Source organism: Cavia porcellus, unplaced genomic scaffold (genome assembly GCF_034190915.1).
Source record: "Cavia porcellus strain 051 isolate PalLab524CR breed Dunkin Hartley unplaced genomic scaffold, mCavPor4.1 scaffold_27, whole genome shotgun sequence".
NCBI classification, from domain to species: domain Eukaryota; kingdom Metazoa; phylum Chordata; class Mammalia; order Rodentia; family Caviidae; genus Cavia; species Cavia porcellus.
Genome location: NW_026947510.1, coordinates 15073908 through 15100501, shown reverse-complemented (window position 1 = coordinate 15100501; position 26594 = coordinate 15073908). Strand labels below are relative to the sequence as shown.

Below are 26594 nucleotides of genomic sequence, written 5' to 3'. Positions count from 1 at the left end.
GTCATTCTACTAAAGAAAATCATGTAAAAACCGTTATTTTTAACTCTTATGACTTTTTTTTTCTTTTTTTGCAATACGAGGGTCCAACCCAAAGCTTTCTGCTTGCTAAGCATGTGTTCAACCACTGAGCTACAAAATCCCTAGCCCTACTACTACTTTTTCAAAATCAGTATAAATAATTTAGAGTAGTTGGAGGGTCAGACTGCAGGAATTAAAGTACCCATTAGTCAAATAGGTAAGTGAGCCACAACCAACTCTGAAAGTATGCATTTCTCAAAAAACTCGTTTTCAACAAGAACATACTACTTTCTAGACACAAAATTACGAGAAACTTTAGTGTTTAAAACATGAAGACAGTAACTTAAGAGAAATCTAGGGTGCTACAAGTCTACTGATAAACTATCCATAAGGCAAGGGCCTCATAATCTAATGGATATAGGGCAGGATTTTTCTGAAAACTTCAGGTAGAAACTCCTTTTCAAAAAAAGAGTGAATTAAAAAGCCTTTAAAAGAGAAATCATTTCTTTCAAGTATTAGTTGGAAAAAAGGTTATATATTGCAGTCAAAAGTTTATTACTATCCCTAAAGCTGATTCTCAATCACCCCTATTGATCTAGATATGGGTAAGGAAAAGAGCAAAATAAAGACCTACTTAAATAACTAGTTTCTAGTAATCATTTTAAATAAGATCTATCCAAAGAGTAGCAAATTAAGTGATTATGAAAGTATCTCACAATAAATATACATTATTCAACATATTGCAAATGTTTATAAGGTCCACAGGGGCAAGAAACTCGATACCTCTGTTCAGTTTACTCAAAAATCTGGGATAATGACAGTATTTAAAGTTCACCAAGCACCTTAATCATAACTGGCATCAAGTTTTTTGAATAAATATTTTTGTGATGCAGCTATCAGTAATCTCTGGTGTAAAAGTGAAACTATCTGAATATGAACAAATATAAGTTTCCTATGTATAGCCACCACTCATTATTAACAAGCCAAAAAATTTGAAAAATAAGATACTAACAATAAAATCAAGTTTCAAAAGCACTGGCATTTTTAGCAAAATTCATGTTCAAAAGGAACAATGGTAGATTAAAATACAACCATATAGGTGGGTGTGGTGGTGTGTGCCTATAATTTCAACACCCTGGGAAGCAGGAGGATTATAAATTTGAGCCTAGCCTGACAATTTAGTATTTAGCAAGACTCTACCTCAAAAGATATTAGGAAAAAAAATTTTTTTAAATTAAGAAATAGTTTAAATGGCTGAGGATATAGAGCAACCCATTCAGGACTACTCCTGTCTCTCAGGAGCTATACCTACTCCCCATTACCTATCCTATTTCAATTCTCCATTCCTTTTCTCCAATAAATTTTCCTACTCTTGAATTTAAAAAAACAAAAAGGCTGAGAGTGTAGCTCAGTGCAAAGGTCCTGGGTTCAACTTTCAGTACCACAAAATATACTTAATATGTGACAATATATATACTATAATCACATTATATTCAAGTTCTCTAAATACTCTGATTAAAAGAAAAAAATACTGCAACAATGAATAGACTTCACTATAGATAATTCCAAAGAAACTCATTTATAATATACAAATACAGAAAAAATACAAGATTAATAAAAGTATGAGAAAAAATATCAAGCTAACTAAATCAAAAGCAAACGGAATTTTTGCTATTAATATCAAACTAGATTTCAAAACAAAGAATATTAACAGAACCAGGTGTTTTATTCATAAAAAAAAGTAAGAAAATCACTAATGTTTGTGTACCTAGCCAAATGTGGCACTATATGCACAACCATAATTCAAGCACTCAGGAGGCTGAGGCAAGAGGCAGGAAGTAAGTATGAGGCTAGCTTGGGCTACATAGTGAGTTTCAGGCCAGCCTGAACTATGGAGTGAGACCCTGTCTCAAAAAAATCTAAAAGTTTCTGTACCTAATAAAAGATCTTTAAAATAATGAAGGGTGCAGGGTTTAATATAGGAGGAAGTCCATGACCATCCTTCACAATAGCTGAGGAAATAGAAAAACAAATGAGCAAATACTAAATCAGGACAGGTGCATCAGAGCAACCCTACAACTCCAGAAGTTAGGAGTCTAAACCAAAAGGACTGCCTTGAATGCAAAGCCAGCCTGAAACACAAAAATGCAAACTGTGGCTCAAAAATTAGTTGGGGGCTGAGGGAATATATTATAAATTAGCCTGACCGGACTCATGTGGGAAAATTTCATGCAAACAGAAATACATAATCTTTGGATAAGCACAAAGCCCATGTAACATGATAATTCATGTCCTGTGTCATAAATGTACCAACAAATTAAAAAGGAATGAAACTATATAAACGTTATTAAACTAAAAATGAAAAACATTAAAAGAAACACTCAAATTATTTCAAAATTAAAGAACATACTTCTAAGTAACCTATGGATCAAAGAAATCAAAAGAAAAACTGAGAGACTTTAAAAAAAAAACCAAATAAAAGTCCAAAAACAAAAATATGGAAATTTGCACAACAGTATTTAGAGAAAAATATATACCACTGAAGAAAGAATAAGTTAAAAAAAACTTGTAAAAAAAACTCAAAAAACAAAAGCAATTTTTTTTTTTCTTAAAGCCTACATAAGGAATTTCAGTTTCAGTTTCTAGGCAAGGAGTTTAACGGTCTTCATCCTAAAGCAAGTAAAAATCATCTACTTTTAAGAAGAACACAGAAAAAATACCTATCCCAAAATCGGATAGATTAATACAAAATCAGGGTTACAAAACTTAATCTGACCAGAAATCTACCAACAGAAACCTCCACAGGAACCAGGACCATAGAAAGAAACGAAAACTGTATCTGGTGACACCATGGGCTTGAGACAGACTAAATATGGGAAGAAAAACTCAGCGAGACACAGTCTAAGACCCTGTCCAAGGGGACCTCACATCTGTCAATGTACCCCTGAAGCTCTAGCAGGTTCTCACTGTGAATTCAGAAGAAGACCGCTAGCACTTTACCCAAGGACAAAGAATCTTTCTGAGCTGTCCAAAGTACTGTTAAACAAGGCCTGTTCTGAGACTAGTTAACAAGGCCTAACAAACTGTGGGAAGGAAAACACACACTTCGCTCACCCTCCACAGACATCCTGTCCCACCTAAGGAAAGGGCGAAAGCTGAAAAAGACTTAGGAAGCTCATGATCTAGGGACACAGACTCATTTAAAGACCACAGCTGAAAATGATAGGAAAACAGAAAGCTTTCTCTTCACTGGTACCTCATCACTGTATCACTGAAGATCCATTTGACACCTTATTTTACTAGGGTACCATGTGCATGCTCTTTATTTTTTTCATTAATTTAACAACTCTTTGTTCAAAATAGCAACAAAGCACATGATTATTTATATACACATATGCAAAACTTATGAATGTGTTAAGTAAACAGCAGCAATTACACAAGGAATTAAAGATAACAGAAACATTTGTTACCAGGAAGTACTTGCCATTTGGTGTGATTTCAAAGTGGACTTGGATTAACTGTACTGGAATCAATAGGATTAACTGGGCTGATTTTTAACTAATAAAAATAAGGAAGAAAATGGAAATCATGAAAGACAGAAACAATGTAGAAGACAAAACCAAGAGGAATAAAACCAGAAAATAAGTAATGAATATAGTCCTATTAACCTATTTCAATAATCACCTTTAACATCAGTTGCACACCAACAGAAAATGAACACTGTCAGAGTGAATCAGACATCTGCAACTTGGGCCAGGGATATAGACAGCTCAGCAGCAAAGCGCCTGCCTGACAAGCAAAAGATCCTGAGTTCAATTACAGGTACTGCTGGGGTGGTGGCTCACGCCTGTAATCCCAGCACTCGGGAGGCTGAGGTGGGAGGATTGTTGTGAGTTCAAGACCTGCCAGGTCTACAAAGTGAGCTCAAGGCCAACCTGAACTGCATTGCGAGACCCCATCTCAAAAAAAAAAAAAAAAAAAAAAAATACACACAAAAAAAATTGCAGGTACCAAAACAAACTTTTTTTTTCTTAAGAAAATGAAGAAATAAAGATACACTACACTATGCTGGATGTGGTAGCTGGTGCCTGTAATCCCAGCACTAGGGAAATTGAAGCAGCAGGACCGTCCCAAGCTGAACACTACCCAGGGCTATACAGTGAGTATAACATCACCACAAAGTACTTAGATTATTGTCTGTAGGAAAGAAAGAGAAAGAAAAAGAGAGAAAAGAAAAGAAGGGGGAGGGGAGGGAAAGGGAGAAAGGGAGGGATGACTGATTGACCTACATTAACATTAATTTTTTAAAAAGTAGTGGTTAATATAAAGGATAAATGAACCAAATGTCAGAGCAAAAAGTTACAGAGCATAAAGAAATATATTGATAATAAGCGATTATTATCTCAATGTATATATGATTGACAAAAGCATCAAACTACGTGAGACAGAAACAGAATTTTGAGGAATAAATGAACACACTAATATAATTGGAAACTTTAATATCCCTTCATCAGAAAACAGACACCTCCCATGGGTAAAAAAAAAAAATGAGTTCAGGACCTATACGAGGTGATTTAAAATTGTTTTGAAGATTATTACAATGAAATTCATATTATTATTAATCTCACTCAAAATACTCTCCCTCTTTTCAACCACACTTGTCTCAGGTGTTGAGAATTCAGTTCAGTGGTAGATTTCTTCCCTATCAAGTGTGAGGCCCCGGGTTCAATCCTCAGCACCAAAACACAAAACAAACATACACACATCCCACCATTCTTGCCACTTTCTGAAGCAGTTCTGAAATTCTCTTTCATAAGTATCTTTAGCTATGGGGTTGTGGGTTCCTACATGTCCTGGATTGAATAAAATATTTGCCTTTCACGCTCATTTTGATTTTGGAGAAAAGCCAGAGGTGGCACAGTTGCCAGATCCAGTGAATAAAGATAAAACACACTCATGTTTCTAGGAACTTCACCTTTCCACAGCAGCAACCATTGTATTTTTTATCACACCTGGTAAAGACACTCATTGAAGATGATTTCTATAACTGCTTCAGAAAGTGGCATGATCTATGGGATAAATGTGTCTGAAATAAAGTGCACTATTTTGGGAAGGATCAGTGGCAAGAAACTCACTGTAATAAATCTTTTTAAATGTAAACATTCACTGGATATTTTGATTGGCCCTTATAAATGACACTGGACATAACTGATATGCATCAACAACTTTTTCCAGGGCTCAGAATGTAACCAGGGTAGAGTACTTGGCTAGTATGTGCAAGGCCCTAAGTTGAATCCCCATAAAGAGGGTGGGGTGTGGGGTGGGAGTAAAACGACACACAGACGGATGGACATACAACTATCCAACAGCACTTTACACATTCTTTCAAGCACATGTGCAACATTCATCAAGACAGTCTACATTCTGGGACATAAAATACATCTTGTAGGTAAAACTCTTGAAGACATTGGTATAGGCAAAGACTTTATGAACAAAACTCCAATTACACAGGAAGTAGCACAAAGAATCAACAACTGGGATCTCACTCTATTGAAAAACTTTTGTACAGCAAGAAAAACCAACAGAGTGAAAAGACAACTCACAACGTGGGAGAAATTGTCAGCTGTACTTCAGACAAAGGATTACTACCAAGAACATATAAAGAACTCAAAAAAAAAAAAAAAATCCCTCCCAGATTTAAAGACCCAATCCAAAAATAGGAATCTGAGATGAATACACACTTCTCAGGTAAAAAAATACAAACAGCAAATAAATAATGTGAAAAAATGTTCAACATCATTAGTCATTCAAGAGACACAAATTAAAACAACATTGAGGTTCCACCTCACCTCAGAAAGAATAGTTATTATCAAGAAATCAAGCAGTAATAAATGCTGGAGGGGCTGTGAGGAAAAAAGAAACCTTCTTCATTGTTGGTGGGAATGTAGACTGGTGCAACCACTGCAGAAGTCAATGTAGAGATTCCGCAGAAAACAAGGACTGGAGGTCCCAATTGACCCAGCTATTACCCTTCTGGGTACCTTCCCAAAAGAATTAAAAACATCACACCACATGATGTATTTGTACCCATGTTTATAGCAGATCTCAGAACAAACTAAATGCTCACTGACTGAGGGATGGATAAAAAAAAGATGATGTATTTTTATACAAGGGAGTGCTACTCAGCCACAAAGAATGATAAATTAGATGCTTTTGTAGGTAAATGGATGTACCTTGAGAATGTACTCCTTACTGAAATAAGACACACGTGTAAACATCGTGTTGTTTCATCAGTGTGAGAAGCTGAAAGAAAAATCATATCCATGTATATGTATATAAAAATAATTAAGATAGTTATACTACAGATTTCTCTGAATTCGCTAAAGAGAAAGATTTGTACTGGTATTGTTTGGACAACTGAATGCAGATGTCTTGTGCTCTGAATAATTTGGGGATGACAATGCACAATATATGTACCAACGCTACCCCAATTGATAAGTTTTGAAATTTTTTTGTAGTTTTCTTCTTGGTGTTGTTGTTCTTCTTTTGATCCTTGAAATAAAATGGATTTGGGGGGGGGGACACATCTTGACAAATTTATAAGAATGAAAATCATACAGTATGTTTCTATTGGATAACAATGAAACTAAACTAGAAATCAACAACAAACTTCTAAGAAGACGATGGAGCAGTAAGAAGTTAGAAATCAGCCCCTCAAAGATTCAAACACTGGAAAATAACAACATGGGAAAAAAAGGAGAAGGGAGATAGATCTCCAAAACCAGAAAAAATCTGAAGGCAAAGTTGGAACCCAAAAAGAAAGTGAAGAGTCAGATTTCTCCCAGGCTCCTGGTGAAATGAAGGATTGAATTTTCAGAGACACAGAAAGTGGGTGACTCCAGAGACCTCCAGGGAAAAACCATAAGTAGAAGAAAGCCGTGGGTGCAGTGCACTCAAACAGCTGGTGAGTGGCTCCATCCAAACATCTACCATATCCTCTAGAAAGGGTGCCTCATTAAGGACAGTTTTAGGGAGGGGCCAAGTGAACCTGGGATTCACTGCAGCCATGGGTTGGCTTCTCAGGGCTCCCAGTATTAAACTCCCATAGTGACTGAGTGAAAGACATCCACAGAGGATGTTCATGTTAGGGACCTGGGGTCAGGTCAGCAAGGGACAACCAGAGTGTTATAAGCTAAATGACTCAGGTCCTTCCACCATGGCCAGAGTCTAGAAATTAAAGCTACCTTTAATTTCTGTACATCTAAAGTCCCAGAAGAGCACACCATCCTAATCTTACTGCCAGGTTGCAAGAATCATTCAGCACAGATCTGGGATCCCTTACTCTCCCTTGTCCACCAGCAAGAGCAGAGTCACACCTTCAACTGGACACTACCACAAAACTATAGACACTACTATAAAATTGCAGATCCCAGAAGATAATCACAGGCTTAAAATCATGGCGAAATCTCTCCCTCAGCCCCCTTTTTCATTGCTATTAGTCTTTTTCAAAATTTTTGTTTGGGGATATAGTTCAGGGGCACAGCACCTGCCTGGAAAGCACAAGGTTGTGAGTTTGATCTCCAGTACCTCTCCCCACTAAAATTTTTTTGTTTGGGTTTGTTTTTTTGAGTGTGAATATTGTTTTTAGGTTTTTTGTTTAGTTTTCTCCTCCTTTCCTTTTTTCCTGTCTTACTGAGTTTCCCAAGGCATAGGGTAATCTCCTATGTCTTTCAGCCTCACTTTAAATCTTTTTGTTTTTTCATTTTTCTTCTTCCTTTAGGGTAAAACTCCTTTACTGGGCACTTACTTATTGTATGTAATTTTCTGACTTGTCTTAAATTTTATTATTTAACTATAAAAGTTGTACATAGGGTTACAGATGAAAAACTATTTGTTACCACAGTTTGTAACGTTCCAATCTATGTTTGATGCTATTTTTATTACTCATTGTTCTATTTTATCCAAGGAGACATTCTTGTTGTGATCAACTGATCTTCCTTGTATGCCTATACCAAGACTATTTGGAGAAGTCACAGACTACTGCAGCCCAGTAACAAAAACCTGGGTTCTAGGCCAAATAATCTGCAACTTTTCATCATTAATAAACAGATGAGACAGGATCTTGACCAAAGCCAGCTATATCTAACAGACATCTATGAAAAATCATTTTCTTCAGAGGTCTCAGTTAGTGATAAACAAAAGGTTTCTTAGGCTAGGCATAGTGGCACAGGCCTGTAAACCCAGCACTAGAAGGCAGAGGCAGAAGAGGATCACTGTGAGATCGAGGCCAACCTGGGCTACCTAGTGAGTTCAAGGACAACCTGAACTACAGAGTGAATCCTTATCTCAAAAGACCAAAAAGAAAAAAGAAACAAACAAAAGCCTTTCTTAAAAAACAGCAAATAGTAAAGGATCATGAAAACTCAATCCAACAAGTGCTCTATGATGCCAAGAAGCAGCATGTAAGGTTAAATGGAGGGGCTGGGGATTTAGCTCAGCGGCATAAGCACCTGCCTTGCAAGCGCGTGGTCGTGAGTTCGATCCCTGGTACCGGTTTAAAAAAAAAAAAAAAAAAAAGATTAAATGGAGCTGGGGATTTAAGAATCTCACTAGAATGAATCCACTGTGTCAAGGTTAGAAATTACTGTAAACTGGGGGGGGGGGGGACCCCGGGACCCCAACAACAGGAAAATAATATACTGAAAAGGATAAGTCAATACCTATCAGTTACAACCATGAATATGAATGGTTTCAATTCACCAATCAAAAACGAAAAAAGCAGAATGGATCAAGAAACGAAATCCAACAATATGCTGTATACCAGAACCACATTTATCATAAAGAAGTTCACAGACTAAAAGCAAAGGATGGAAAGCAATACTTCATGCAACAGAAACCCAAAGAAAAGTGGGGACAGCTATTCTATTCACAAAGAGGATTTCAAGCCAAAACTGATCAAGAGAGACAATGAGGTCACACACTTTCATTGAGAATAATCCAAAAGTAACAGGTAACAATCATAAATATGCACCAAATACCAGCATAACCAACCATACAAAACAAACACTAATGGATATGGAAAATCAAATAAGCATAATACCATTGTAATCAGGGACTGCGACACCCCTCCACCACAAATACATCAGGTACACACCAACACACACAGACAGACACACACATATAACAAAGAAATATCAGAGCTAAATCAAACCTTTGAACAAATGCTCTTAGTACTATCTACAGAGTGTTTCACCCAACAACACATGGGACTTTCTCTAAAATAGACCATATTTTACTTTATAGAACATGGTCCTTAAGTAAATGCAAAGAAACTGTAATTATCCCATGTGTGTTATTAGACCATAATGCAATGCAATTAAAAATAAATGGTGAAAGGGCTGGGGATTTAGCTCAGCAACATAAGCTCCTTCCTTGCAAGTGTGCAGTTGTGAGTTCAATCTCCGGTACAAAAAAAAAAAAAAAAAAAAATTTTTAAAGAAACTACCAAAACCATACAAACACACAGAAATTAAATAATACACTCCTGAACAACCAATAGGTCACAGATAAAACTGAAGAAGGAATTAGTTTCTACAGTTAAAAAATAATGCCCATATGACATATGTGAACTTATATGACACAGTGAAAACAGTCCTAACAAGGAAATTTACAGTGCTGAATTCCTACATCAAGAAAAGCTGAGCAAGCTCAAATAAATATAATATAATTCTAGCACTTAGGAGGTTGAGGCAGAAGGATAGCCAGGAGGAGTCTGAGACCAGCCTGGGCTACATAGTTCAAGGCAGCCTAAACTATACTGCAAAACCTAGCCAAAAAAAAAAAAAACCAATCTAGTGGTACACACTTATAATCATAGCACCTGAGCGCCTGAGACAAGAGGATCACTACAAGTTTGATGCCAGTCTGGACTACATAAGCTGAGTTCAAGGCCAGCCTAGCCTACAAAGCAAGACGCTGTTTAAAAAAAAAAAAAAACAAGAATCAAAGAGTTGGTTCTTTGCAAAATTAAATAAAATAGAAAAACCCTTAACCAACCTTGTCAAAACAAGGAAAGAAAAGGATCCAAACCCAGGCAATTTGAAATGAAAAGTACAAAGTCACAACAGACCCCACAGAAATCTAGAAGATTAGCGGTACCTACTTTGAGAACTTGGATTCTATTAAGATGAAAAACTTAGACGAAAAGGACTGATTCATAGATACACATGAATTACCAATGAACCAAGATACAAAAATTCGAAAGAATCCAGTATTAATCAATGAAATGCAAAAATTAAAAAAAAAAAAAAACTACCAACAGAACAAAGCCTGCACAAGTCCTGACAGATTCACTGATGATTTCTACAACAACTTTTGACAAAATTAAAAGAGAAAGAATACTTCCAAAGTCATTCCAGGAGGCAAGCATTATCAGAGAAGAATCAAACCAAAAAAAGAAACTATAAGCCAATCTTCTTGTTGAACACAGACGCAAAAATCTTCAATAAGATACTGGCAAATAGAATACAGCAAATCATCAAAAAGGTAATACACCATAACAAAGAAGGATTCATCCAGGGATGCATGGATGGTCCAACATACGCCAATCAATAAATTAGTATACCACATTAACAGAACTAAGGACAAAAACCACATGATCATCTCAATAGATGCAGAAAAAGCATTTCACAAAGCCCAACATTCATTCATGATAAAAATCTTACACAAAATGAGAACAGAAGGTCTTTACCTCAGTTTAATAAAAGCCATCTATGATAATCCAACATCCAATAACATGCTAAATGGTAAAAAAAACTTTTCACTCTAAAATCAAGAACAAGATGAGAATGCCCACTATCACCACACCTATTTGATACAGTTCTGGAAACATGAGCTGGAGCAATTAGACAAGAGAAAGAGAAGAAATATGGATAGGAAAGAAGAATTTAAATTATCATTATTTGCTGATAATGATATTCTACTTGCATGATTCCAAAACACTCCTAGAATTAATAACCAAGTTCAGTAATGTAAGAAGACACAAAGTCAACACTCAAAAATGAACAGCATTCTTGTACACAAGCAACAAACACACAGAAGTCAGGTAAATAACTTTAATGATAGCATCAAGAAAAATGAAATACTTAGAAATTACTCTAACAAAGAAAGTGAAGATCTTTTGAAAACTATAGTACTTGGAAGAACTAGAGCAAAGAGGGTATCAGAAAACAACATGATATACCATGTCTTAGAATAGTCAAAACCAAGAGAGTAAAGATGGCCCTACTTCCAAAACTGTTACACAGATTTCATGCAATCCCAATTGAAATATCAAAAGCATAGTTCACAAAAACAAAGAAAACAACTTTGAAATTCATATGGAACCAGAGGAGACGTAGAACAGCAAAAGCAATTCTGGGGAACAGGGCAAGGCAGGGCATAGCAATCCTTGAGTTGAAGTCATATTATAAAGCTATCATGATAAAAACAGCATGGGGGGGGGGCAGGCCCAAGGATATATAGAACAGATTAGAAGATGCAGAAGCAACCCCAAACATACCCAGTCACCTTATCTTTAGCAAAGGGGCCAAACACCTTCACTGGAGAAAAGATAGCCCCTTTAATCAATGTTGCTGGGAAAACTTACTTTCCACATGCCAAAGGCTAAACCTAGACTCATATCTCACTGTGAACCTAATTAAAATCAAAATGGATCAAATATCTAAACATAAAAACAGAAGCAATCTGCTGAAAACAGAAAAGGTAAAACTACCAAAGACATAGGTGTAGGTAAAAATTTTATGAATAAAACCTTAATTGCACGAGAAATAGTACAAGGAATCACCAACTGGAATCACATCAAACTAAAAAAGTTTTTGTACAGCAAAAAGAAGCCATTAACAGAGTGTAAAGACTACCACAGAATGGGGATAAAGTTTTTTACTAGGCACTCTTGAGACAAAAAACTAACATCTAGACTACATTAAAAAAGACACCCCCCTCCCAATTTAAAGACCCAATCCAAAACTGGGCATCTGAAATATAGATACTTCGCCAAAGAAATACAAACAGCAAGTAAATATATGAAAAAATGTTCAACATCACTGGTCATTAGAAAAATGCAAACTAAAACACTAAGATTCCATCTCACTCCAGAAAGAATAGCTATCATCAAATAATCAACCAGTAACAAGTGCAGGCAAAGCTGTAGGGAAAGAGGAAGCATTCTTCACTGTTGGTGGCAGTGTAGAATGGTGCAACCACTGTGGAAATCAGTATGGACATTCCTCAAAAACCTAAAACCACAGATTCCATTTGACTGTGCCCCTTCTAGGTATATTCCCAAAAAACTTAAAGGCATCACACCATAGTGACATATGTACCTCCATGTTTATTTATATCAGCACAATTTATAATAGCTAAATCTTGCAAACAGCCCACATGCCCACCAACAAATGAAAGGATAAAGAAAAGGTAGTATTTATACACAATGGAGACCATTCTGCTATAAAGGATAAACTTGAGTCATTTGTAAGAAAATGGATGCATCTCATGACCTGTTAATAGGGACAACATGGTGGCTAAATACATCCCAACTTTACTTTTCTAATGAAAATATGTACATTAGCCTAATGGTGGCCAGCTATTCATCTTAGTAGCTGTGCTTCAGGAGATACAGGAAACAAATTCTGTGTTTACATACTTGATATGACAAACAGCAAGGTGTATGCACATGTCAAAGTGTAAAGGTGTAATTAACCCACCTTACGCACCATTATCTTAAAATTTTTCCTCTGTATCAATATGTCAATATCAATAATGAAGACCTTGATTCAGATGAGGACAAAAACTATAATGTAAATAAATATTTGACTAGTTAAATTGCTACAAAATAATCATGTACACCTGAATGACCCACTGTAAGAACTAGGTCAGAATATGTTATTAAGTTTTTGCCAGAGGTAAAACCTAGATAGAAAGCCAACAACTGCAATTCAGTGTTGGAAATTGTCTGTAATAGAAGATATGTTACAAGATGTTTTGAAATATATTAATAATGAAATATATGTAAAACAGTCCATATGCATCAATAGTAACATTCAAAAATATACTTATCATGACACATTGTCTGAAATAAAAGCTTCCATAGAAGGACTTTATCATTCTAATTGTCAGAATCTAAAGCATTCATGGAGAAACAACAGATGAATTGTTGAGATTTTTAGAACCGGTGAACCAAAAGGTAAAACATAACAAGAACCTCCTAAGAAAACAGGAAGACCACCAAGATGCCAATAATACTAATAATGATACTAAAGAGATTTTGTTTCTTTCAAAATTGCCTATTTTTTTTTTTTTTTAATCATCGGTACCAGGGATTGAACTCACAACCACCTGCTTGCAAGGCAGGTGCTTATGCCACTGAGCTAAATCCCCAGCCAATTGCCTATGTTTTGATGACAAAAAAAAAAAAAAAAAACTCATCAAGAAAGAAGAAAAAAATTCAACAATTTGTCTGCTATTTGCTCATTTTTTTGAAAGCTCTGTTTCAAACTGTCAAGCAATTTATGTACCATCTGAATACATGACAACTGATGAACAACTTTTATCATTTTGTGGTGGTTGAAGGTTCACTAATATATGCCAAGTAGGTCTTACAAATATGTTATAAAAATGTATGCTGGGGGGGAGGGTGGCTAGGGATTTAGCTCAGCGGCATAAACGCCTGCCTTGCAAACGCACGGTCGTGAGTTCGACCCCCGGTATCAATTAAAAAAAAAAAAAAATATATATATATATATATATATATATATATATATATATATATACACACACACACACACATACATACATACATATACTGTGGTAGATGGGAAGGCATTTTACACTCTGAATTTAGAAATTTATCCTGGAACTCAGCCACCAAGTCATCAACCATGCAATAAAACTCTATGATGCTGTGAACCAACTTGCAGCTATTTCAAAAAGTAACCCAAATGACACACTGGACAACTGGTTTGCTATTGCCACTGAAGCTACATTTGCTTACCGCCCCCCCCCCCCCAAAAAAAAGTTGACCAACACAGAAACTATCCTTAGTAAGCAAGCAGAGATTCTGGAAAGAATGGTGCAAGTTCACAATACAGAAACGTACAGATTAACCTTTAGATTTCAGAAAAGTAGTAACTTTGGCCTCCTATATGGAAAACAAAATCAAAGTAGTTTACTGTCAACAATACTTCATGATGCTAAAATTGCTACCCACTATATAGCTCCTGTAATTTCAGCACTCGGGTGAGTTTAAATTAAAATCAACCTAAAGGCTAGCCTGCACTATGTACAAATAATCAAGACTGATAATGAATTCTCAACACAAATGAAACCAGAAGTGGTCACATTTTACAACAAAATGAGAAGCCAGAGAAAATGCTGACAAGTTATGCAACAACTATGATATCCCTGGAAACACAGAGCATTGGTTGTGTTTCAACCATTTCTAAACATGTAGGGGATAAATATTTTCATGGTTTACAAAGAAAATAATGACCACAAAATATGGAGAAATTTTCTTAAAATGACTGGGACTGGAATTGATAAATGATCAATTACAACACAGAAAGAATGATAGGTATCTGCCAAAAAAAAAACTCCACAAAAGATTTTGGAGCAGACCGGTGATCATAAAGATAAAACATCACAAGAGCTTCCTAAGAAAACAGAAAGACCAGCAAGATGCCAAGTAAGGCCTAGCAAAGAAGACAGGAAAACACAATATATGTGCTATCAGTATGAGCGATGCTTATGTATGAAATATGTGTTCACAAGTGTGAAAACTGCCTGAGGTGTGATAATTGAAGTAAAGATTATTTTTGTGATAGTTTCATTTGTGTTTTCATTGCAGTTCACATGGGAATTTATTTCTATCACTATTTTTTAGATTTAATAACAGTTGATGTAGAAAATGTTTGCTTATTGTAAACAGTATACATGATATTTGATACCTGATATTTGATTGATATTTTATTTTCCTGCTAAGTATACATTGTATGATATGACAGGAAGCTGCTGACAATAGAAGACAAGAAGTGACAAGCACAGCCTGTCAAACAGGAAAAGAAAGCTAAGCACTCTACCTAAGTGAGACTTGTATATGAATCACTCTGTTTTCATGTGTGAAGACTGTGTTAGGTGAAAGATAACCCGAAATATTCCAAAATACACTTAAGAGAAATTTATAGAACTGAGTAAATGAATTAGGAAAGGATAAACTCAACAATCTTAAGTTAATAAGAAATCAATTAAGTGCAAAGTGATCAAAGCAAAACAAATTATAAAATTCTGAGCAGAAATAAGTGAAACTAAAAACGAGAAATCAACAGAGAAAAAACACAATCGAAAATGGGTTTTAAAAAAAAAAAATCAATAAAGCCAAGTGTGGTGGCACATCACTACAATGTCATCTACTCGGAGTCTGAGGCAGGAGGCTAACAAATCTGAGGTCAGCCTGGGCATCTTAGCAGAACCTTGTCTAAAATAAAATGTAAAAAAACAAGAATGTGGAATGTACCTTACTGTCCTCTAGGCTCAACTGGGAAGGGAAGGGGAATGTCAATAAAGAAACAGAGAGGATACAAATTACTATCATAAAGAAAAAAAGAGTTATCACTATAAATGCTACAGACATTAAAAGAATAAATACTACTGAACACCTCTGTACCCAAAACTATAATAACTTTAATGAAATACACTGATTTCTTGAAAGTATCTCTCAAAATTCACAAAAGAAAGATACCTAGAGGTGTATATCTAGTAAAGAAATTGTAAGAATAATTAGGGGCTGGGGATTTAGCTCAGCAGCTATAGCGCCTGCCTTGTAAGCAGGCAGTTGTGAGTTTGACCCCCGGTACCGATAAAAAGGACAAAGACAAAAAAAAAAAAATTCTGCAGAAGAAATTGTAAGAATAATTAATAAAAACAAAACATCAGATCCAAATGGTTTTGCTGGTGAATCCTATCAAACACTTGAGAAAGAATACCAATTCTCTACCAATTCTCCCAGAAGTCAGAATCAGACGGGGATATTATTTCTTTTTTTTTTTTTTTTTTTTTTTTGTCTTTTTCCTTTTTATCCGTACCGGGGATCGAAATCACAACTGCCTGCTTGCAAAGCTCCAGACCCATGGGGATATTATTTCTTAACTCATCCTGTTTCCAGCATCATTCTAACACCAAAACTGGACAAAAACAATAACTATAAACCAATCACTCTTCTGGAGAAATCTTTTACAAAATATTAACAAAATGAATCCTATAGGTTAGTATGAAGAACTTGAGTTCAATGCAGGAGGGAGAGATGGCTTAAAATCTAATGACCAAATGTGATTCATTCCAAGTATAAAAGCTAGTTCAACATTTGAAAGTCATTTGTAAGCCACCCTATCAACAGACTGAAGTTACAGGCTCACATTAATAGAAATACAGGAAGGGAATTGAAAAAAATCAGTATTTATTCATAAACTTGGCAAACTAGAATTAGCTTCCTCAACCTGATAAAGAACATCTACAGAAATCATAGTGCTAACATCATACTTAATGAGAAACTTAAAACTTTGCAATACAACGACGAAAGAAACAAGAAAATCCACTCTCACATGTGGATGTCCATAACGAAAACTACAGATTGCTGTTTTATAGTAGTTTTATTCATAACTACAAACTCTTAGAAACAACTCATTTCAGTAGACTGGCATTCAATATTATTCAATGCTAAAAAGAAATGAGTTGTCCAGCCATGAAAAGATTTGGAGAAAACTTAAATGTATATAACCAAGTGAGGGAAGCCAATACGAAAGTGCTACACACTATACGATTCTAACTATGTGTATGACATTCTTGAAGATACAAAATCATGGAGAAAGTAAAAAGATCAGTAGCTGCCAAAACTTAAGGAGGAAAGGGGGACCCAGAGATAAGGTCTTTTAGGTCAGTGAAACTATTCTGATCTACCTATACTAAAATGGTAGATATAAACCATTATACATCTATCAACATCCATTGCTTTTACATACTAAAGTGACCATAAAGTAAACTGCAAACTCTGCATAAGAATGATGGGTCAAGCAGATCCATGATCTGTAACAAATGTTACCCACAACAGCAGAGGCAGAAAAGGAAGCTGTGGGAAGTGGTCTCAGGAAGCAGAGTTGAGGATTTAGCTCAATGTTAGCACAGTTGCCCCATCAATCAATACAGAGTACATTTTTAAAAAAGAATTAGGTAACCTGATGTTATGGTTTGTGTCTAGATGCCCTCACAAAGCTTCATGCAGTTTTAGGCTTTTTTAGAGGTGAGTGAGTCGAGAGTTTGTAATTGATTCACAGTCCAATCCTAGGGTTAAGGGTGTGGTGTGAGTGCTATATCCACTCTAGGGCAGGTAGCTTGCATACAACATAAGGGAACAGAAAGAGACCTGTCTCACTCTTCCCTTCCTCACTTTCACTGTCTTTCACCACCATGAACTGTTGACTTCTGCCTATACCACCTTGCCTTGGAGCCAGCCAGTTATGGACTGAAACTTCTACAAACTGTGAGCTAAATTAACTGGTTAACCTTGGGTATTAGATATTTTGTCTCAACAACAAGAACAGTAACTAAGACACCTGAATGGACTCTCTATCCATTAAAGAAATAGAATTATACCTAAAAACTTTCTTATAAAGAAAATTCCAGGTTTGGATGGCTTTAGAAGTGATAATAACATTCAGTAATAATGCCAAATCTAGGGCTGGAGATGTAGCTCAGTGGCACAGTACCTGCCTGGCAAGTGTGAGGCTCTGAGTTCAATTCCCAGTACCAAAAAACCTAATAAAAAACAAACTATTAAAAATAATAATAATAATGCCAAATCTACAAAACTTCTAGAAAATAAAATAATTAATATTCATACAAAGGAGGTCAGCACTGCTTAAGACACCAAACCCAAAGCCAGTGTTAGAAAACTATAGGCCAGTAACCCTCCTAAACATTAATGTTAAGAGTTCCTTTAAAACTTCAAATATCTGAATTCAGTAAGAAATAAAATGTGATAATACATCAAGACCAAATAAGAATTATTCCATGAAAGTAACATTGTTTTAACATAAGTAAAATAATGCATCATGTTAACAAAGTAAAAGGGAGGGGGACTTCACATCATTACTTTAATATATCCGTTAAAAATATAAATCAATCAAAAACTCAATATTCATAACTGAAAGTTATTCTCAGCAAATTGGAGATAGAAGGAAACTTCTCCACCATCTATAGTGGTAAAAGTTTAAAAACTGGGGCTGGGGATTTAGCTCAGCGGCATAAGCGCCTGCCTTGCAAGCAGGCAGTTGTGAGTTCGATCCCTGGTACCGATAAAAATGAAAAAGACCAAAAAAAAAAAAAAAAAAAAAAAAAAAAAACTTTTTCCAAAGGCCAAAAACAAATAAAAGTTCCATTCTTGCCACTTCTATTCAACAATTTATTAGGGTTCCTAGATAGTAATAAGATATAAAAGACATCTAGATTGGAAAGTACAAAATAAAACCATCATGTTTTCAGATGGTCTGATCATTTACAAAGAAAATCCTATAGGATCAATCATTTTCTAAAGCTAATAAAGATTTGGTAAGGTTTTGAATATAACAGCAACATAAAGCTACTAAAGTTCTGTATATTAGCTATAAATAATTAGAAGAGTTTGGTTTTTCTTTTTCCTTTTTTGACGTAAGGGTCTGTTTATGGCTCATGTCTAGATGTCCTCTCAAAGCCTCATGTGGTCATAGGTGGAGTTTCTTCAGAGGTGGCTGGATCTAGTAGTGTATGTGATGATGGGATTGCTTAATTAGTTCACTAATTGGTTTGACTGGGTAGGATTGCTGGGTAGGATTAAGGACACCTTACCCTGGGTGTGAGTGTTACACACTTTAGGGGCCAGTAGCCTGGATAAAACGTAAGGGACAGAAAGAAGATTAGCTTCCTTGCTTGTCACTTTTTGCGTGCTACCTTCTGCCCATCCTGCTTTCCCATGAACTGTTTTTTCCTCTGTGATGGGTTTCTGCCATACCTAAGCTTATCTTACAGCCAGCCAACTACTACGAAGGGGAACTTTTACAAACTGTGAACTGTATAAACTTTTTCTCCTTTAACTTTGGATGTCAGGTATTTTATCTCAGCAATGAGAAAAATAACTAAGGGTCTCACTAAGTAGGTAAGACTGGCCTTGAATTCACTATGTAGCCCAGGCTGGCCTCAAACTTGCAAGATCTTCTTTCCTGCCTCAGCCTCCAAGTGCTGGAATCATAGATATGTAGCACCACACAAGGCTAAAAACTGACTTATCAAAAAAATACAATTTACAACAGAATGAAATAATAGCAAATATATAAAAATTAAGTTAAAAGGGGCTGGGGATTTAGCTCAGCGGCATAAGCGCCTGCCTTGAAAGCAGGCAGTCGTGAGTTCGATCCCTGGTACCAATAAAAACGAAAAAGACAAAAAAAAAAAAAATTAAGCTAAAAGAAAATGTACAATACCTATATGCATCTGAGATTGAAAACTTATACGCAGGAGTCCTCCCCCACAAAAAAACAACTTTGATGCAAAGATATTCTGTGACCAAAGACTCAATCTTTAAAATATTAATTCTCCCTCAACTATTCTATAGACTAATGCAGTTTCAAAATATTAGTAGTCTTATTCTTATACATTGGCAATCATATTTTAAAATTCATATAAACATTCAAAGAACTGGGCTGAGGATATAGGGTGTTTGCCTGGCACAGAGGCTCTGAGTTCAATGCCTAGCACCACAAAAACAGGCAAAAGGCAAAGAAATGAAAGAAGGGGAGGAGGAGAGGTTGTTCAAAAACCTATCAGCAAAATTAGCTAACAACACAGCTGTTTAAAAATTACAGTAGTGAGCCTGGCATGGTGGCACAAGCCTGTAACCCCAGAACTCAGGAGGCTGAGGCAGAAGACTACCCCAAGATCAAGGCCAGTTTAGATTACGTTAAATTTAAAACCAGCCTAAACTATATAGTGAGAACCTGTCACCAAAAAAAAAACCCTTACAGTAGTCAATTATTAAAATTCCCTATTAAGTTGACTTAAATGTGCTCTACTAACATTAAACACTGTAGAAAGAGCCCTAAAGCTCAGAATAAATATACTCCTGAATTCCTTTACCAAGCCCTATCTTTTTACAAACATAAGATAAAAAAAGGCAAGCCGGAAATTTAGCTCAGCAGCATATGCGCCTGCCTTGCAAGCGCGAGGTCATGAGTTCGAACCCCAGTACAAAAAAAAAAAAAAAAAAAACAAGGCAAAGTTACCCCAAAATGACTTTTCCCGGTCCAAGTCTTCTACTACCCATTAGAGTTAAGAAGGAAGCTATACCACCCACCTCCACTCTCTCACTTCAAAATACTCCAGGCCTGCCTGCCTAAAGGTTACACAGCTGTATGTGTAACTTGATCCCTGCTTATTCTGTGTTAGAGCCAGAGGCCTGCACCCGCCTCAGCCCACACATTCTCTGGAGCCCTTCTTGCACTTAGGCGCATTTCATTTACTACAGCTATATAGCGAACAATCTGATTATTTCCTTTAAAATTCTTTTATTTTGTACGGGGGATTGAAATTGTGATCTTGCGCTTGCCAGGCAGGTGCTTATGCCACTGAGCTAAATCCCCAGCCCTTCCTTTAAAATTCTTAATCATGACTCTCACATTTAAGTATCTTGTGGCTACCCAGCAATCAGACTAAATCTCCCTAGATTTTCTTTCCTCTTATTATAGTAATAGTTTGCATCTTTTTTCTCTGCTCAAATCTTATACTACCCTCACTATTCTCATTCTCAGAGTTAGCTTATCTCATGGAAAATAAAATCAAAATTTATCCCAAAACATTTCCATAAACACTACCCATTCAATTCTCTATACCTGCTCTATTTTCCACATTTTTCTGCCTTCTCTTTCATTACAGTACTAGAGCCTGCTTTTCAATTTGGCAGATCTCCTTTTCAGACATTTCAGAGTATCATTCTAACAGTTTCCTCATCTTTATCATTACTTCCCCCTTTCTACTGGACCATTCCTTCTAGTACACCATCATGTTGTTATTTCTCTCATTTAAAAAATATCTTTCTTCCTCCCCATTTCCCAGTCAGTTATCTTCTATTCCTCTTTCTAGCAAAGTTCCTGAAAGCAGTCATTCACACACTCTGGGATGTGAGGGCGATCTGGCTGTGGTATCTGTCACCCCAATGATTACCAGGGTTGACCCAGTTGATCTAGCTGGCTAGGCAGGTGTCCCCTTCCTCCCTCAACGATCCATGTGAGTTCCTCCCAAAGCTGCGCGCTCAGTTGAAGAGGACAAACACTTGATAAAGGAGGACCATTCCTCAGTCAAGGGTATATGAGTAGTTGTGCTCCCTTTCTAGAGATCTTCAAACAAGCTCTCACACTCACTCTCTGACTTTTCTCCTACCATCATAGGTTCAACATTACATGGCAAAAGGGACTTCATGGATATTGTTAAGCTCACAAACTGAAAAATAAGGAAATTATTTAGATAGGCCCAATCTAATCACATGAGCACTTAAGAGAATTTTCTCTGACTAAAGACAGATGGGTTGCAACAGAAGCAGAAAGAGAAATTCCAACCTTAAGAAAGATTCAACATGTCACTGCTGGCTCTGGGACAGAGGGAATCACAAGGCAGAAGATCCAAGGAGTTGACAGAAGCCCTAGCCCAGGGTGGGCCCCAGCTGACAACCAACATGGAAGTGGGCACTTGAATCCTACAAACCGTGAGGAATCAAATCATGTCACACTGAACAACATCTAAAAGCAGATTCAGATAAGAACCCAAGCTACCCAACATTTTGATTTTACCCTTTACTGGAGTATATGAACCAGGTGAGTCCACTCAAATTTATGGTGCATAGAATAGTAACTTAACTTTATCTCATTTTAAACTGCTAAATGTGAGGCAATATGAAACTAACAACATACCCAAAATTGAATTCTTTACCTTCTACCCAATTTATACAGTCTTTCCTATCTTTGTTTTGTTTTGGATTTTTGGGTATTTGTTTGGGCTGGTTGGTTGGGTTGAGACAGGATCTTGCTATGTCACGCTGTCCTTAAACTTCTAACAATCTCCTGACTCAGTCTCCCAAATGCTGGGATTACAGGTGCACATAAACACATCCCAACCTCATAACTTTGTTAACATCAATTCTAGTCCTTCTACCTAACTGGACCAAATCCTTTGGTGTTTGTTTGTTTACTTGCTTGCTTTTTGGTCTTTTTGAGACAGGGTCTTACTAAGAAGTTCAGTTTGGCCTTGGGCTCACTTTGTAGCCCAGGATGGTCTCCAACTTGCAACAATCCTTATGCCTCAGCCTCTGAATGCTTGGATTACGGAAGTGCACCACCATACTTAGCTCTGGACCAAATCCTTTGGAATCATAGATGGGTCCTCTCTTTCCCTTATACCTCTGACTTACCTGTTTTAAAAAAAAAAAAAAAAAAATCACATAGGTTCTACCTTTAATGTGTTCCGAATGTGTGTGTCTCTCACCACTTGCCCACTGTGATTGTCACCTAAACTGGATGACCACAACTCTGGATGTTACTAACTCCTGCTCCTAATCCACTCTCTATAGAATCTATCCACAACAAAGCTGCCAGAGTTTCTTTCCCAATTCAAACCAGATCATGTTATTCAAAACCCTCCAAGGGCTCATTTTTCATTTAAAGTAAACACAAAACCCTTGCACTGGCTTATACAATGCTTTCTCACTTCCTTACTCTATTCCAACCACTTGTGGCCTGCCTCCATTTTCACCATAAGCATGTAATGATGTACTAATACTTAACATTTGCTAAATAATACTATGAGTACAGATATCATTTTGTATTAAATGTATTATCTATTCCATTTCACTATTTCCACCACTTTACAGGTAATGAAACTGAATCACAGAAAGGTAAATTAACACTTCAATCAGTAAGTAGCGAAATCAGACTTCAAAAAAAAATCGCAGACCAGCCAGGGATATAGCCCAGGGCACAATACCTGCCTGACAAGCTGCAGATGGTTAAGTTCAGTTCCTGATAACAAAAAACAACAGAACATAACAGAAAATAAAATCACAGATCAAGTCTACTCCATGCCCAAATTCCTAATTTTCATAGTGTCCCTTACTTGTCAGCCTTATTTACTCCTTGGAGACCCATTAGAATAAACAGAAAAAAGGATTAGAAGTGGGAATCCTAAGCAATTCATGTATGGTTAGAGAGGCAGGAAAACTTAGAATCAGGACACTGGGAATAAAAATATTTCTCAGAGGTAAAATTCAGCATATAGCTAGTTATTAAATAAAATACTTAACACTTACTTTTTCTGTTGTAACAGTCAGTGATGGAATCAAAGCAGCTGATGGTTCTGGTTGCTTCTTATGTTTTTGTTTGTGCTTGTCCTTCTCTTTGTATTTCTAAAAATGAACCAAGATAAAATCAAATTGTAATTCATTCAAATGCAGTAAAGATTCTTTTTATAACTGAAAATTTCAAACTTTAACAAATACTTTTACCAAAAAATAACTTCGTAACTTAACCCTCTCATATATAAAAAAATACTCCCATACACAAAAAGTAATCTATTTTAAAATAACATATTCTCCTTTACCCTTAATCAATCTAAATACCAAAAACCCAACCAAAATCTGAAACTATTTTGTTAATTTGTATTTGGCAAAATATATACTCTTTCCTTATTAAAACACCAAGCATCTTTTTATAAACAGCACTTTTAAAGTTTATGTCACAGTCAGCGTGTGTTCACATTTGAAAAAGTACCATATTCTCCACCACCATGCATTGGATTCTGCAGCCCAAAAACCACGGATCAGGATTCAAGAACTCTGCCAGGTTTAGCCAATACATGGATAAACTGATTGTCTCTATCAATAACAATGTTAAAAGTAGACAAAGTCAAGTGTGTTACTATGAAGAACTTAAATTAGTAAACAAAATCTAAAAAGCAATTTGATTCAATAAGATAATAGTTACATATTAGAAACCCAATTTTGCTGGGTTTGCTGTTTGAACTGAACTGGTTTAAAAACAGAATTCTGGAGTCCAATGTGCCGGCCCCATGCCTATCATTTTAGCTCCTCAGGACAGGGAGGCAGGAGGATCGCAAGTTCAAGGCCGTGGTCAGACAGGGCAATGTGAGACCTCTATCTCCCCAAAATATAAAGGGCTGGAATGTAGATCACCAACAGGGTGCCCTGGGCTTAATCTCTAGTACTACAAAAGAAAAACAGTATTGGGTGTGAAATTTGCTACTATGTTTTAAGAGCTGAATTTATTTCATAGTGCTTTATTCAGAGCACTTAATCTGCTCAAGGCATGAAAGACTAATTTCCCTGTCTCTACCAGGAAAGAGACTGCACACCAGCAGAACAAAGAAAAAATTAAGGATACACATTTTACTACAAATGCTTCCCTTCTTTGCTTTTAATTCGTGATCTAAGCACTTAAGACATTTTCTGACTGTTAATATTGTTGTAAAAGAAAATAAATTAACAACACTTTTTACTCAAACCCTGTGGCAAAGTTTCTAGTTCCTGTAATTGCGGCAGACGACTACTCTTGGTTTGGGGGGGGAGGGGTTGTTTTGTTTTGTTTTTTGGTACTGGCAACTCACAACCTCACATTTGCCAGGCAGGCACTTGTGCCACTGAGCTATATCCCAGTCCTGATATTTCTTTTTAGCACTGCTCCTCCCATCATAAAATGTCCTCTTCTCCACTCCCTTAAACCTGAGTTAGTGTATGGGTTCTAGACATCAGGGCTTTGCAAAGGTTAACAGGGGTTCTACCTTTGCTCCCCTGAATCCAAGCCACCATGTGCAGAATTATTCCAGACTCTCCTAACAGACAGGCCAAGTGCAGAACGTGGCCATCTGGGGAAGAAAGGAAACACCTGCCACAGGCAGCAGTACCCAGCCCCAGGCATGTGAACAGGGCAGCAGTGACCACCTGGCCAGCCTCTAGCCTAGTGCAGTCACATGAATAACCCATACATGGAAGAAAGACCCAACCTTTCGTGTAAAGAAGCTAAGGACAATTATATGGGAGTTTTCAACCCAAGTTTTAAAAGTAAACTACCAACCAAAGGACAGTGTTCAAATTAAAGTGGGGAAAGAATTCATTCAGAAGGCAATAAAGGAGCTACACATGGTGGTGCACATCTGTAATCTCAGCTAGGAAGAAAGAGACAGGAGGAGCAAAGTCTCAAAGCCAAGACAACATGTCAAGATTCTTTCTCAAAATAAAAAAGGACTGAGAATGCAGCACAGTGGCACCATATATAAGACCTTATCTGAGTTTAATCCCCAATAAACAAACACCACCACTCCAAATTTAAGTAAAGATAACATTAAGTGTCAACATTCAGGCCCAAAGGAATTATAATAGTTCAGGTATTGGGAAGAGTACACAGATAGCCAATGAACCACTGACAAACCTCTGTGCCAAACTAATAGGTGAATTCCAGAAGAGAGTATCAACAGCTTAAGGTACCTTCTCAGAAAAACTCAACTAGCAAAGGTTTGCTACCACATAGAAAAAAATGTTGTCATTAATTAGGAATGACAGGCCACTGGGAAGCCCAATGTTAGAAATTCCTACTTGCTCACAAAGTAATAATGAAAAAGAAAGCATGATTATAAGATAACTCAATTATTTTGTTGTTGGAATTGAGTGTATTTCTAGTAAAAAAGAAGTGTCTAGCCAGGTGTGGTGTGCCTGTAATCCCAGCACTTGGGAGGCTGAGGCAGGAGGATCATTTCAAGTTCGAGACCAGCCTGGGCTACAAAGTGAGCTCAAGGCCTGCCCAAACTGCACAGAGACACCGTCTCAAAAAGACCAAAAAAAAAAAGTTTCTTTATTCAAATATGAAATGTTCTTTCAAATATAAATCACACCAATCTCCAGTAATGGTATGGCATCATTTTTTTTCCCAAACCCATTTTATTTTAAGGAGAAAAAGATTTTTTAAAAGAAAAAGAGGGCCTGGGGATTTAGTTCAGCAGCATGAACGCCTGCCTGGCAAGCACTAGGTCGTGAATTCGATCCCAACTACAAAAAAAAAAAAAGATAAAAGTATCACAGTTGATAGTGTTAATGAAGTTTTGGGGCCAGGGATTTAGCTCAGTGGCATAAGCGCCTGCCTGGCTTGCGCTAGGTCATGAGGTTGATCCCCAGTACCAAAAATTTTTTTTTAAAAAGAAGAAGAAAAACTAAAACAAAATTTCAAAACATGTCAATCAGGGGGCAACAATGGTACATATATTATACGCTGTCATCCCCAAATTATTCACTGAGCACACATCTGCATTGAACTGTCTGAACAATAATAGCACAAATAACAGCACAAATCTTTCTTCAGTGAATTGAGAAAAATCTGCAGTATAACTCACTTAACTATTTTTATATACATATATACATGTTTTTCTTCAGCTTGTCACACTAATGA

The 26594-nt window shown here is 36.5% G+C and overlaps 1 protein-coding gene across 16 annotated transcripts in view; it reads right to left on the bottom strand.

The window, feature by feature from the left end:
- The window catches only part of Mllt10 (MLLT10 histone lysine methyltransferase DOT1L cofactor), a 201467-nt gene that overhangs the window by 81471 nt on the left and 93402 nt on the right, over positions 1–26594 (bottom strand). For all 16 annotated transcript variants that reach the window (XM_063237912.1, XM_063237913.1, XM_063237921.1 and 13 more), the window contains one exon: positions 23450–23545. In XM_063237912.1, the coding sequence (XP_063093982.1) occupies positions 23450–23545 (96 nt within the window). The remainder of the gene's footprint in view (positions 1–23449; positions 23546–26594) is intronic.